Source organism: Mytilus californianus, unplaced genomic scaffold, assembly GCF_021869535.1.
Source record: "Mytilus californianus isolate M0D057914Y unplaced genomic scaffold, xbMytCali1.0.p SCAF_10, whole genome shotgun sequence".
Taxonomy (NCBI): domain Eukaryota; kingdom Metazoa; phylum Mollusca; class Bivalvia; order Mytilida; family Mytilidae; genus Mytilus; species Mytilus californianus.
This window is the reverse complement of record NW_026262582.1, coordinates 14,636,792-14,652,420: the sequence shown is the minus strand read 5'-3', so window position 1 is coordinate 14,652,420 and position 15,629 is coordinate 14,636,792. Positions and strand designations below refer to the sequence as shown.

Genomic DNA, 15,629 nt, shown 5'->3' with positions numbered 1-15,629 from the left:
TAAGGAGTTATTGCCCTTTAAAGACAATTTTACACAATTTGTTCATCAAGTTTTCTAACATTTAAAAATCTTCTCCTCTGAAATGCAGGTGAGCGATTCAGGCTCTTGAGAGCCTCTTGTTTGTCAATTTTGATGTCATTTTATTTTTTATAAAGAACTTATATTAGATAGTACAACAAACAACACTTATCACTAACGCTCCACTCCTTTGAAAAAAAATATGTACCATAAAGTAAATTAACAGCATATGCTTCAAAAAAGGTTGACCTTAGTTGAATTTGTTTATTCTTTTTAGGTCCCATTTGGTCATATAGCTCCTAAAGTTTCTATATATTTATACATCCTTGGCTTTGAAATATTTGGGTTGGAGCGTTCCTGATGAAGGTCTACCCAGAAAAGCACCTCAGACGTATGTAATTATACCCCACGCAACGAGTTGCGGAGGGTATAATGTTTTTGACCCGTCCATCCGTCCGTCTGTCCGTCCGTCAGTCTGTCAGTCCTGTTTCTTGTCATCGCAACTCCTCTCAAACCACACAACAGAATTTCACGAAACCTTTTTAGATAATAAGGACATACTATGTAGTTGTGCATATCGACAGGAAATTGCGATTCAATTTTTTTTCTAGGAGTTACGCCCCTTTGAACTTATTTACTTTAATGTACTACTGCAACTGTTTGTCATCGCAACTCCTCTGATACCACACAACAGAATTTCATGAAACCTTTTTAGATAATAAGGACATACTATGTAGATGTGCATATCGACAGGAAATTACAGTTCAATTTTTTTTCTAGGAGTTACGCCCCTTTGAACTTATTTGCTTCAATGTACTATGCAACAGTTTGTCATCGCAACGCCTCTGATACCACACAACAGAATTTCATAAAACCTTTTTATACCCCACGCAACGAGTTGCGGAGGGTATAATGTTTTTGACCCGTCCGTCCGTCTGTCTGTCCATCAGTCCGTCAGTCCGTCAGTCCTGTTTCTTGTCATCGCAACTCCTCTCAAACCACACAACAGAATTTCACGAAACCTTTTTAGATAATAAGGACATACTATGTAGTTGTGCATATCGACAGGAAATTGTGATTCAATTTTTTTTCTTGGAGTTACGCCCCTTTGAACTTATTTACTTTAATGTACTACTGCAACAGTTTGTCATCGCAACTCCTCTGATACCACACAACAGAATTTCATGAAACCTTTTTAGATAATAAGGACATACTATGTAGATGTGCATATCGACAGGAAATTACGGTTCAATTTTTTTTCTAGGAGTTACGCCCCTTTGAACTTATTTGCTTCAATGTACTATGCAACAGTTTTGTCATCACAACTCCTCTGATACCACACAACAGAATTTCATGAAACCTTTTTAGATAATAAGGACATACTATGTAGATGTGCATATCGACAGCAAATTACGGTTAAATTTTTTTTCTAGGAGTTACGCCCCTTTGAACTTATTTACTTTAATGTACTACTGCAACAGTTTGTCATCTCAACTCCTCTGATACCACACAACAGAATTTCATGAAACATTTTTAGATAATAAGGACATACTATGTAGATGTGCATATCGACAGGAAATTACGGTTCAATTTTTTTTCTAGGAGTTACACCCCTTTGAACTTATTTGCTTCAATGTACTACTGCAACAGTTTGTCATCACAACTCCTCTGAAACCACACAACATAATTTCATGAAACTTTGTAGATAATAAGGTCATACTATGTAGATGTGCATATTGACAGGAAGTTATGATTCAATATTTTTTCTAGGAGTTACGCCCCTTTGAACTTATTTGCTTCAATGTCTTCTGCAACAGTTTGTCATCACAACTCCTCTGAAACCACACAACATAATTTCATGAAACTTTGTAGATAATAAGGACATACTATGTAGATGTGCATATTGACAGGAAATTATGATTCAATTTTTTTTTCTTACACATATTTTATTTCTCCAATGACAATGTGAGGACGTGGGGTATGTGAGCGTGCTCACTAAGGTTCTTTAATTAGATAATAAGGACATACTATGTAGATGTGCATATCGACAGGAAATTACGGTTCAATTTTTTTTCTAGGAGTTACACCCCTTTGAACTTATTTGCTTCAATGTACTACTGCAACAGTTTGTCATCACAACTCCTCTGAAACCACACAACAGAATTTCATGAAACTTTGTAGATAATAAGGTCATACTATGTAGATGTGCATATCGACAGGAAATTATGATTCAATATTTTTTCTAGGAGTTACGCCCCTTTGAACTTATTTGCTTCAATGTCTTCTGCAATAGTTTTTCATCGCAACTCCTCTGAAACCACACAACATAATTTCATGAAACTTTGTAGATAATAAGGACATACTATGTAGATGTGCATATTGACAGGAAATTATGATTCAATTTTTTTTTCTTACACATATTTTATTTCTCCAATGACAATGTGAGGACGTGGGGTATGTGAGTGCGCTCACTAAGGTTCTTTAATTTATAAAGTGTAATTTTCTTTTAAATCACAGATAAACATGTACAACATCACTTTTTTTATTTGGAAAGGGACATACACTTACTTACTAGATATAAAAATAAGAAGACCAAATGAGACCAAATGATGTAGTTCTATGTTAATCATGGTACAAAAATTTACTTTTTTTGTTCTTTTGTTATTTCTAGGGCAACATGATGATGCTAGAATGAACATAGCTATAGCCATATCTACTGCCAGGATGGGAGGATCTGTAGCTAATTATATAGAGGTTCTAGAATTACATAAGTCAAAAGATGAAAATGGAAAGGAAGTAGTGTCAGGGGCTAGAGTGAAAGACAGAATCACAGGTAGGTATTTACTAGGAAGTAGTGTAAGGGGTTAGAGTGAGAGACAGAATCACAGGTAAGTTTTAATTGGGAAGTTGTCTTAGGGGCTAGAGTGAGAAACAGAATCACAGGTAGGTATTAATTAGGAAGTAGTCTTAGGGGCAAGAGTGAGAGACAGAATCACAGGTAGGTATAAATTAGGAAGTAGTCTTAGGGTCTAGAGTGAGAGACAGAATCACTATGGCTGAGTTCACTTGAAACTATAGAGTCGACTTATCAAGTGAAAGCACTTGAGTTGCTTTTCAGATCAATTCTAAGTAACCCTAGGGTAAAGCCCAGACCAAGCATAAACAAATGAAGAAATCTAGTTGTCCGTGAGAAGTATGTGTATAACTGTGATATGATGCGTCAAATAGTTCTAAGTATCTGCAATACACAAACATGCAAATTTATGTTTTAACCTAAAGTAATTTCAAATTGGTATTTATTATTAAAAAAATAGATCAAAGAGGTGTCTTAAACTAATATGTGTTAATTGTACTACAATTTCTTGTATCAATATATATTTTAAATACTGACAATCACATGCAGTTTTGTCTTGATATATATAGACAAAATATAACTTTGGATAACCTTCCTTGAATAATACAAAATATCATTTATATCAATCTATGAAATATTTTCTATATTTGGACTAATAGACACATTTTCATATTGAAAACTGTTCTTCTATGGACACTATTTCATAGACATGATAAAATAAAATCATAGAAATTTTGTCCTGGTGGACACTATTTCGTAGACAATATTTTGCTTTCCATTTGTTTGATGTGTTTGAGCTTTTGATTTTGTCATTTCATACGGGATTTCCATTTTTGAATTTTCCATGGAGTTCAGTATTTTTGTTATTTTACTTTTTGCTTAACATATTCATCCTTTACTTAATACATAAATAATTTATACTTTATAGATAGAGAGTTCAACATTAAAGCCAAATGTATAATAAATGCAACAGGACCATACACAGACCACATAAGACTTATGGGAAACAAAGAAGACAAAAAAATCTGCCAACCAAGTCAAGGTGTACATATAGTACTGCCAGATTATTATAGGTAAATCTATTATGAAATTAAGGTGAAAGCTAGTAAAGCAGATCTGTAAGAGACGTATATTTAGGCCAGAGACCTTTATTTAGGCCAGAGACATATATTTAGGCCACAGACCTTTATTTAGGCCAGAGACCTTTATTTAGGCCACATACCTTTATTTAGGCCACATATGTCTGCAGACCTTTATTTAGGCCACAGACCTTTATTAAGGGCAACAGACCTTTATTTAGGCCACAGTCCTTTATTTAGGACAGAGACCTTTATTTAGGCCACAGACCTTTTATTTAGGCCAGAGACCTATATTTAGGCCACATCAACAACAACACAATTACTTGATCTGTCGGACAGCATTTTATATGTTGAACAATAGACCATATTTTATTTATTTATAGGTGAATCTATTATGAAATTAAGGTTAAATCAAGCATTTGTTAGTGAACTATATTTATGCCACATCGGTCACATAGACATTGGCCGATGATTGGGTGGGTTCCCTATATTGAGATCTCTATCTGTCCGACAGCACTTTCTATGTTGTACAATAAATCAAATTTTATTTCATGGATTTTTGGAGTGAAATCATCAACATGTTACTGTTGCATTTTTCTCAGTATTTGCAAGTCATAATTTCTTAGTATATTTAGCACAAACTTCATCTGTCATACTTTGTGACAGGTTTTCTATTACATCAATGTTCTACTTCCTGTTTGCTTAAGTATAGTTTTAAAATGTCATGCCCATATATGAAATTTACATCATATTTAGTTTTCATAGAAACTACAAGTCATAACTTTTTCTTATATACTAGCATATTATGATATTTACTGATATAAGTAGTGAGTAATAAAATTAACTCACATTGCGTCTAATTAAATCAATTTGTCAAACAGACAGCAATCTAACAAAAACATACCCCATAGCAAGCTATGAAAGGGCAATGCATGACAAATGTATAAAAACAAATAAACGATAAAACTAGCAACATAGTTTAGGTACAAAATAATAAACAAAAAACTAACACAATACACAGCAACAAACAACAAACCACAGACACCGGCCAAGACAGGCACACACAGGTAGCAGATCCAAACACACATATAGCAATATTTCAAAGTTTACAAGAAAGATTGAATCCACTTTTAATAAAAGATGGATAGATATGAATGTTTTGGTTTTGATTGATGAACTGGTGATGTTTTTTTTCAGTCCAGAAGATATGGGTTTACTAGATCCATCAACCAGTGATGGACGAGTGATATTTTTTCTTCCTTGGCAAAAAGTAACATTAGCAGGTTTGAAATGATAATTAAAACAGACATTAAATTCTCTTCTTGCTTATGTGACCACAATAGAAATGTTGTAGATTCTTACAAACAGGAATGAAAAAAAATGCTTAAAATAGTTAAAAAAAATGTTATGATTATCCCAGTCATACCCTGCTGCCTGCAGATATTATTCAAAACAAATAAATCAAGTATATCATAGAAAGTACATTTTTTTATATATACAATCTACAAAAAATGGCTCTCATTGAAATAAATGGATATTAAACAGTATGCTCTGGCTACACTGTTTTTGAAAATGATGGTTGCAGAAATTACGATACATAAAAGAAAAACGACCAATCAAAGACATCATAGTCTAATTAAATCATATACTTGGAATGTTTTAATTGATATTATATAATAGAAGTTGTAAGATTTAAATGATGTAGTATATTCATCCTTATTTTATTTTAACAGGAACAACTGATGTTGCTTGTGAAGTGACAGACAAACCTTCACCATCAGAAAATGAGATCCAGTTTATATTATCAGAAGTTAGAAATTATCTACATCAGGATGTGGATGGTAGGTTATATATAGAGAGAATATCATATGGCTTTTTAAATATACATGACTGTTATCAGTGTCATCACTTGAGGTATCAATACAATCTTAAGAGCTCTGCTCTGCTCTGGAAAAGCCATAGTATAGACATTTTATTATTGACCTCAAGTAAAGAATGACACAATGAATACATATAAGGAATTTGAAAAAGTCTTTGCTACTGTGACTTATATCAGATACATGATGTCATATACAGATTCATGAGATTAGGGGTTTGATAAAGCTGTTTCTACCGTGTCTGATATTAAATACATGACATCACAACAGGGTTTGATACATGTCTTACAGATTCTGGGTTCGCAACCCTGAGTGTTATCAGGGTCATCACTGATAACTGCTACAGCAGGATTGCCAATGATTGTATTACACATACAATTTATCTGTAATACTGCATTGTATATAATGAACATACATATATAGCTAGAGAGCATCTAGATAAGATAGTCCCTGATCATTCTGATAAGGGCTTCTGATTGTTTAAAAAAAAAACACGCTCTACTGAATAAATATATTAGATATATATTAGGGATGTCAACTCGATGAAGATTTACTTATTGAGTACTCGTTGGATTTACCGAGTGATACTCAAGTACTCGCTCGGTAAAACATTTACAAAATGGAAACACAAAATTATACCCATTTTATGTATTGTGGGTCATTGTCTTATGACATTTAAACCCTCAACAATATTACCTAGGACTACATAATAGTCCAAGGAATTTTATACCATAATTAATGGCTCATTAATTTACGACATGTACTAATTATGAAAACTGGCAATAATCTAATCAAGTAATTGATTAATATCTATAGAAAAATGATTACTCAAAAACAGTATTTGGGAACCTTAAAAAAACACATTTAATAATAAAAAAAGGGGTGATGATTAGAACTTACTGATGCCTTTTATCATCTGAGGGTCGACACAGGGTGCCACGGTTTTCTTCTTATTTAAAAATATTATCTTGTCATTTTTTTCTGGGAAGAGGCTATTTCTCAAATTTGTTAGGTAACTTACAGTCCTGCTGATTAAAATATATGCTCTGACGGTACATGATTAGCTGAAAGTGTAAGCCTTGGAAAGGTGCTCCTGTTCATAGCCTACCTATGTTTGGAGGAATTTTAAATGACAGTTAAACGCAAACATTCGAATCTTATTTTAAAATTTTATTTATTTTGATAAATATTTTAATTTCTCAGAAGGTGCTCTCAAGTAAAATGTTTTTTTGTTTAAGCTTAATAAAGCAGCAGTATTCTAACATGAAACAGATTAGTTGAGTATCATTTTGGTACCACTGAGCGATACTCGAGTACTTGAATACTCGTTGACATCCCTAATATATATACATCTAAAAATGTACACCACCACCAAAGATCACCAAAATATGAAAAAAATGAGTATCAAATAATCAAAACAAATATAATTGAATATTTAGGATAATGTTTGACAAAAAAACATATCAGTCGTAGGAAATTCCTGATTCTTAAGGTTCAAATTGTAGAAAAAATATCTGTATGTTCCAAAAATTTCAAAGTAAAAGTAAATATTTTTCATGAATATTAGTAAAACAGGGATTCTAATACCAAAAATAATTACAGCAGCAAATATAGGGTCATAAAATTATCAATTATAGCTCTATGCAGTCTCTTGCTATAGAAATAACTCATTTAATGTGTTGAGCATACCGGCCGTAAATGAAATGCTTGTCTGATGAGAGATAATTCAGAATTTCAGTAGCACTCATTTGATCAGACATATAAATTGAAGCCTGCCCAAAAATGTGCCAATGAAATTCTTTATTGTAAGATATAGCTGTTGATCAAGCCCTAGCAAATGCAAAATTCTTACTTTTGTTAAACAAACTTACCTTTGAAAAGTCAGAATAAACAAATGTCACAAAGAAACTCTGTTTACTAGATATAGCTAGTTACTATAATTATATTCAAATACAAATCGGCACTTCAAATGTTATAAACAACTTAAATTATAATTGAAAAATTAGAATGTATGAGATCAATCAAATACATAATCGCAGTGCATTCACTTTGAATTGATTCTTGTTGATGTGTACATAAATTCATATTTTACTTGGATTAATCCTTGGTATTCCTTATAAAGGAAGCTCATACAGAGAGAAGAAGATGTTGTTTTTTTTTATACCAAACATATCCTCAGTTGATTTATTTACAAACTGATTCAACACAGTATGGTGCAGACTATTTATATAAAGACTGCACACAAAATGTGTCAAGACATTTTGTACTTTCCTTCTTGATACTCTAGTCTTCTGGTTGTATATTTATACAACCTGCTGTTGCATGGTTAGACATATGAATAATCTCTTCAGTCTGGATCATTGGATGTGTTCTACAGCATTGTTTTCATTATAAAAAAAAACTATGAAAAAATAACCACCAAATTGATGATTAAACAAATCCCTTCTGAAACTATTAAAATGGTTACCGTAATATTGAAACAACAGGAAAGCAACTGAATTAAAGAAAATAGAGTTAATGTCTATATTGACTAAAACTATAATATAAAACTATAAAATGTGGGCGAAACACAGATAGCAATCCAACTCCAAAACGTTAAGCAAAAATAAACATCTACAGGCATCGTACAGTCTTCAACTTTCATTGAGCAAGCCTCTTAGAAATATATGGCAAGCTCTTAAAGTTATTAAAGTCTGGTCAAATTATAAATGAAATCTTGACAACACCAAATTCCTTTGAAAAAAAAAAACATAAAAAAGATCATGATAATTACTGATGATTTACAAACTGAAATGATTTAGCATGAACTAGCACAGACACTGTGTCAAGTCTGTGCATAATCTGTGCCAATCCACTTCAGTTGTTGGTAAACACGTTATCTGACTGGTTATCCTGTTTATGTATAAAATATTTACCACTGGAAGTTAGGCTCACAACAGTTATCTGGCTGGAGTTTCTAATTTCTAATTTGCTGCAGATGTTATTGTACAGCAAAAATAGTACAAATAATAGATTAATAATAACCTTTTATATTGTACAATGATTTCTAATTCAATTATAATTTACTAAATGAAGACATAGTAATAAATATGGTCAAACACAAAATAGCATGGGCAGTGAAATTAAGCCCATGCATATATTGTGCCAAATCATATCTATCCATTCTGGAATAGCTCTCTGGCCTGATAAATAAGTTGTCAAAGGAGTAGTACTTGATCAGGATTTCACTAACACATATTTGCTCAGACATTCGAAGTAAAGCCTGCACAAAAATGTGCCAATCAAATGCTGGCTTATTTTTCATTTTAAGATTCACCTTGTGTCAAAGAATATAACATACCATGTTATACTAAAAAAAAAAGAAGTCAATTATACAGATATTTGTAAATTTACACTTTATTTTTGTAAGCTAAATTTATAAAACTTTAATTTATCTTTTAACAATAAGTTCGAATGCATCGTAATGATATAATAATTTTAATAGTTAAAAGTAAATTAAAGAATAAGAAATGACTTGATATTGAAATTATGTGAATGAAATTTGAGATTAAACAATAATTTTTAGAAGATATGTTACCTTGATGTGATTTCCTGAGAATCCTTTGCATTGGAACTGATGAACATTACAAGCCAATATGTTGTATATATATACTAAGTATAAGTTATGTTTGTCACTGATCAGTGTGTCAGGATCACTCATATATGTTATCATAACTATTTAATTACTGGAGTATTATCCTTGTCAGCCATGTTTTCTTGAGACAAACTATCACAAACATTGTAATTAATTTGTATACATTGTTGATTATATTTTTAATGGAAGGTAAATTAAAGTTTTAATTTCTGTAGATTGTTTGTTGTTTATAACAAAATTGGTTATCAAAAATATATATTTTGGATGTCACAAAATGTACATAATCAATCAATTTAATGAATAAAGAAATTAATTTCCAAATGATTTTTTTTGCAACTTCATGTAAATTATTATATTGTCCAATTTAAAATTTAACTTTCTGAATTTTATCCAGGGTATTATTGAAAAAAGTTCAACAAGATTATGTAAAGGGCCATCTTTTAGATTGAAATGATGCATTCCTGTGGTGTGTCATTATGCATCATGTTAATTTGATTACCAAGGAGAATGTATGATTTGAGACCAAATAGACTCCAAAACCAAATGTTATTTGAAAATTTGCCAAATCATTGCAAATTCAATTGGAGAATTGAGACTTGAACTTCTGAACATAAAAAAACAGCTTTGTTTGTTTATGATGCTTCTGTTATGGTAAATAATGCCTTGAAATAACAATTTATATCATATTGTGTCACAGTGAGTCATGGGAGGCAATCCTCTCTAATCTGTCAAATGACAACATTATACTTTATAAAAAGTTTAAGTGTAGTGGACCCTTAACTGGTACACTAGTAAATAATTCTCAAATAAGTAATATGATGTTATCTAAAAGTAAAAGGTAGCACTCTAGGAGAATATAGAATGATTTTACTAATATAAAAATACAGTTGGATAGCAATCAAGATAAATTCTCTCCAAATCTAAAAAAAAAAAGAAAAAAAAGGGTAGTACAAAATTTTATTTGCAGCCTTAATTGTTGGAAAACCAAATAAATGAATTGCAAAGCCCTATATTTTGACCTTTAAAAAAAAAAAAGAAAAGAATACATTTGAAATTTAATTTCAGTTGTCAGGAAAGGCTTTTTCATGAGACTTCATAGTGGTACAGTTTTAGACCCAAAAAAAGTTCCTATGTGCATCGCCTATGTAACAAAAATAAGACCTGTAATATAATTACTGTAAACATCAAAGTTTTTCGTGCAGGGTTTTTTTTCCCGCTTATTTCGTGTTTGTTTCAATTGACCCAAAATATCACCAGCAGGAATTGTTTTAAAATGGCAAAATCATTGATATTAAGTGCAAATTTAACCCCTGCACAAAAAATGTATGCATTGAAATCACCAAGCTAACAAACCAACAGAAAAAACCATGTGTACAGTCTCATATATACATTTTTTTTCAGTAAGAAGAGGTGATGTGCTGTCTGCTTGGTGTGGAATCAGACCTCTAGTGATGGACCCCAACAAATCAGATACCCAATCTATAGCTCGCAATCATATCATAGAAATCTCAGAAAATAATTTAATAACTATAGCAGGTAAGCTCTAGTGATGGACCCCAACAAAACAGATACCCAATCTATAGCTCAAAAATCATATCATAGAAATCTCTGAAAATAATTTGACAACTATAGCAGGTAAGCTCTAGTGCTAGACTCTAACAAAACAGATACCCATTCTATAGCTCGCAATCATATCATAGAAATCTCTGAAAATAATTTAATAACTATAGCAATGATAGTAGGTAAGCTTTAGTAATGGGCCCTAACAAATCAGATACTTCATCAATAGCTCGCAATTATATTATAGAAATCTCAGAAAACAATTTGATAACTATAGCAGGTAAGCTCTTAATTAGGCCAACACAGATATCTTATATAAAAAAAATAAGGAGATGCGGAATGATAACCAATGAGACAACTATCCACCAGAGACCAAATGATGTTGCATAGTAAGCTATCTCACACCTACATTTCTTGTAGGATATTTATAGAAAGTTTAAAAGAACGTAAAAAAATATGTACATTGGCGGGAAAATTATAATGAGACGCTCTTCTTCTCTTTTCATACCAATTTTCAAAAATTAAGGAAAAATTGTATTTGCAAGGATGTATTTTTTGTGGTTTTAACAAATTCTGTATTCAAGCCGATGGGAATTTGTACTTTGTTCAAATCTTAAATTCATGGTTAATGTTTACACACAAAACCTTTAAAATTAGTACACCACAGAAATGATTAATCCTGAGTCTATAAAGTTTGGTCAGGGAAATTCTTAAGGATTTACTAAACCAATTTATTTATTAAGATTTATTAAGATATTTTGAAAGACTGCAAGAAGTTTTAACTGCCTTTAAAGGTCCAAAGACACAAGAAAGTTTGATGGTATATTGGGCCTTCAAGCTAAGTTATATTGTTTTATTTGATAGGTGGTAAATGGACAACCTACAGACATATGGCTGAAGAAACAGTAGACAAAGCCGTAGATGTTTGCAATCTGAAGACCACCTCAGGATGTCGGACCAAAGGTCTAATGTTAGATGGTGCTCATGGATGGTCCCCTACATTGTTTATCAGACTGGTGCAAGATTTTGGTCTTGAAAATGAGGTATTGGTGTATCCACATCTTGCTTTTGTCCTGTGTCCATTTATCTGTTCTTTCATTATCAAAATAAGGAGATGTGGTATGATTGCCAATGAGACAACATCCACCAAAGACCAAATGACATCGATTTAAGCAAATATAGATCACCGTACAACCTTCAACAATGAGAAAAACTCATGGCTTATATACTAGTAGTCAGCTATAAAAAGTCATACCACAACAAATGGTGAAACAATTTAATTGACAAAACCAATGGCTGTTTCTGTCTGTCATTCACAAAAGTTTGTCTATGCAAATTGTTCTTTGTTTAAGTAGGAATGAAATGAAACTTGACAGAATGTTTAGTTGTGAAGCTTATTATTTATTATTTATTATTAGATTGATTGCATTGGTATGCCAGGATGCATCCAGCAGCATTCCAAGAATCACAATGTTAGTTTACTAATTGTCATGAATTTCTTTTAAAAGTCCATCATACATGTTTAAAAATTCTATTAAAATGCTGTTGTTGCATGAAATATGATCTGTGCAGTGTGTTGAACCATGAAATAATACACAAATACATAAATATTTGGCAAGCAAAGAAAATTTGCACCTAGCAATAGAAAAAGATATATATACTAACATATTGTACCAAAACTATACACTGTATAAATTACTTTTAAGAATATTAAGCTTGTCTCTCCATCATACTTTAGTCTTCTGTTATCTTAATACTTTGTTGTTGTTGTCACACTTTGTTCATCTGCAACCATTATGTAGATTAGATATGAAACTGTTAATATGGGCTTTATCAATATGTTGGTCAGTCTGATTTTCCATTTGTTATTATTTTAGGTAGCCAAGCATTTAGCCAGCACATATGGAGATTTATCAGTCTTATTCTCTATTTGTTATTATTTTAGGTAGCCAAGCATTTAGCCAGCACATATGGAGATAAAGCTTTCAAAGTTGCCAAGTTAGCTACGCTGACGGGTAAACGATGGCCAGTGTCTGGTAAAAGATTACATGAAGAATTCCCTTATTTAGAGGCTGAAGTAAGAATAAAACAAAAATAATTTAAAACAATAGTTTAACATAAGATATTCTGTTAATTTAGAAATTAATGTGGGCATTTTTTAATTGCGAATCCTTGACCTCTGGCAAAAATTGCGAAATCAGATTAATACAATTGTAAAAATTTTATGAAGAAAAAAAATCACTGCTGAAATTATGAATGTGAGTTTTTATTGTTGCGAATCTGATACTGAAGCGTTGGAATTATTTCAGAATTTACAGTATATACAAGTAATATAATTGCTTTTTAGCTACACTGTGTGTCCAGCATCTGTTGACATCCTTCATGCCTTGTCTGTTACCTTTTCTCATTTTGTCAATTTGAACCAAACTATGCAAGAATAAAGTGTATAAGGTCCTTTATAATTATTTCATATTCCGCTTGTCTTCTAGTGGCAATTATCCATTCTTTTTTTTTTAAATTCAGAAATAGTGAAAATTGCCACTGGACTGGTTTTGTAAAAATAAAAACTCACATTAATTAAACAAACTTTGTTGAAAAAATCAGAACAAGTTATCCACGCAAAAAATTCTGAATTAACAGTTTATAGAAATGATGATTGGTACAACCCATACAAAGATTCGTCATTTCTTACAAATTTTATGGAAGACTAAGAAAACCAGATTTTTTTCTTAGTAACTATGTCTTTTAAAAAGATTGGGATCGAGCAAAAAACTAGATCTGATGCAAGAGACAATTAATTATACACATTAGTCAACTTTCAAATTTTCTTTTGCTTTCTAAAGTCTATACTGCTCACTTTGACCTATGCCAAATGTCAACAATAGTCATTCTTCAATCATATTAAACCTAGGTTGGCAGCACAAAATTTTAATTATAGAGTCAAATTCAGACTTTCAGAAATACCTTTCGAGAGAGAGAGCTATTACTATTCAGGTCATTTAACCATGATACAGAGCTGTTCACTTGTACGAATTTTTCCATCTTTTGTACGGAATTTGTTTACAAAATACACATTATGGTAAGCTGGTGAAAATCTATGGTTTACCATAGGTCTCCCTCCCCCTCCAAAATGTGTTTTCAACTGATTTTTATAGTTCGTTCTTATGTTGTACTGTTACACCACTGTCCCAGGTTAGGGGGAAGGTTGGGATCCCGCTAATATGTTTAACCCTGCCATATTCTGTATGTATGTGCCTGTCCCAAGTCAGGAGCCTGTAATTCAGTGGTTGTCGTTTGTTTATGTGTTACATATTTGTTATTTGTTCATTTTTTGTACATAAATTAGGCTGTTAGTTTTCTCGTTTGAATTGTTTTACATTGTCATTTCGGGGCCTTTTATAGCTGACTGTGCGGTATGGGCTTTGCTCATTATTGAAGGCCATATGGTGACCTATAGTTGTTAATTTCTGTGTCATTTGGTCTCTTGTGGAGAGTTGTCTCATTGGCAATCACACCACATCTTCTTTTTTATATTTGTTTTCCATAGTTGTTCAGGATTAAAGGACACTTGTATAATGAAATTTTACCTACCCAAAGCGTTTTACTGACTAGTGTTTAACATTGGGTGTCAGGAATGTATACAGACAAAACACACATTTTTGATAAGGATGGTGGAAATGAATTTGAAGCTTTAAAATGCAATCTAAAATTTGACATGGTAGCTCCAAATAAAATGACCCAATAATTACAGAAAAACAAAAATCTTATCATTCTTTATGACCATGTTTAATGTCTTCAAAAAGGGGAGAGCACATGTTCAAATGCATGTCTCTAGACTCATGTCGCAGTCAGGTAGGAAAAAAATTATTGCTTTTAGTTTTGTGGTATTGAAATATTGTTTTTACAGTGAGTTACAGATGTTTTAATAATTTTACAACTTTCTCAATTTTATTTGTCAATTTGAAGGATGAATGTAATAAATTGCAAAACAAACTTGTCTACTGTTTCTACAAAACATCACTTGAACAGCTGTCAGAATGCTGAAAATTGCTTTAAATTTTTCAATTATTTTCTGAGGGGGAGGGGCATACCCTATCCCCCTAGCAGGTTTGCGTTGCTTTGTCACTCCCACTGTTGACATGCGGACACATACCCTAAAATATTAACAGATTAGATGCAAACTTCTGATAGTGTTCAAATTGGGTTGAGAGCTCTGTTAATAAATTTGAAATGATTTGTTATATTGTTGCTTTGATTGTTTTATGTACATGTGTTAGTATATTTCAGGTCAGATATGCAGTGAGAGAGTATGCATGTAGGGCTGTAGATGTTTTAGCCAGAAGAACAAGACTAGCTTTCTGTAATGTACATGCTGCAGAAGAGGCCCTCCCAAGAATCATTGAGATAATGACTGAGGAATTAAAATGGAGTAAAGCTAGACAACATGTAAGGCATTTCCTTGTCATTGTTTCAAAAATGATAGGAGCTAGTTTAAAAGTGTAAATTGCAAAAATGATCAGCATGACAAGATGTTGTCATAAGAACTTAGATATAAGAAGATGTGGTATGAGTGCCAATGAGACAACTCTCCATCCAAGTCAAAATTT

General features: G+C 32.0%; 1 protein-coding gene across 2 annotated transcripts in view; it reads left to right on the top strand.

Annotated features, from left to right (window-relative positions):
* Window positions 1-15,629, top strand: part of LOC127717661 (glycerol-3-phosphate dehydrogenase, mitochondrial-like) — a 50,666-nt gene that overhangs the window by 18,201 nt on the left and 16,836 nt on the right. For both annotated transcript variants that reach the window (XM_052223405.1, XM_052223404.1), the window contains 8 exons: window positions 2,690-2,851; window positions 3,801-3,945; window positions 5,149-5,234; window positions 5,685-5,792; window positions 10,864-10,998; window positions 11,887-12,065; window positions 12,968-13,099; window positions 15,310-15,468. In XM_052223405.1, coding sequence (XP_052079365.1) covers window positions 2,690-2,851; window positions 3,801-3,945; window positions 5,149-5,234; window positions 5,685-5,792; window positions 10,864-10,998; window positions 11,887-12,065; window positions 12,968-13,099; window positions 15,310-15,468 — 1,106 coding nt within the window. The remainder of the gene's footprint in view (window positions 1-2,689; window positions 2,852-3,800; window positions 3,946-5,148; window positions 5,235-5,684; window positions 5,793-10,863; window positions 10,999-11,886; window positions 12,066-12,967; window positions 13,100-15,309; window positions 15,469-15,629) is intronic.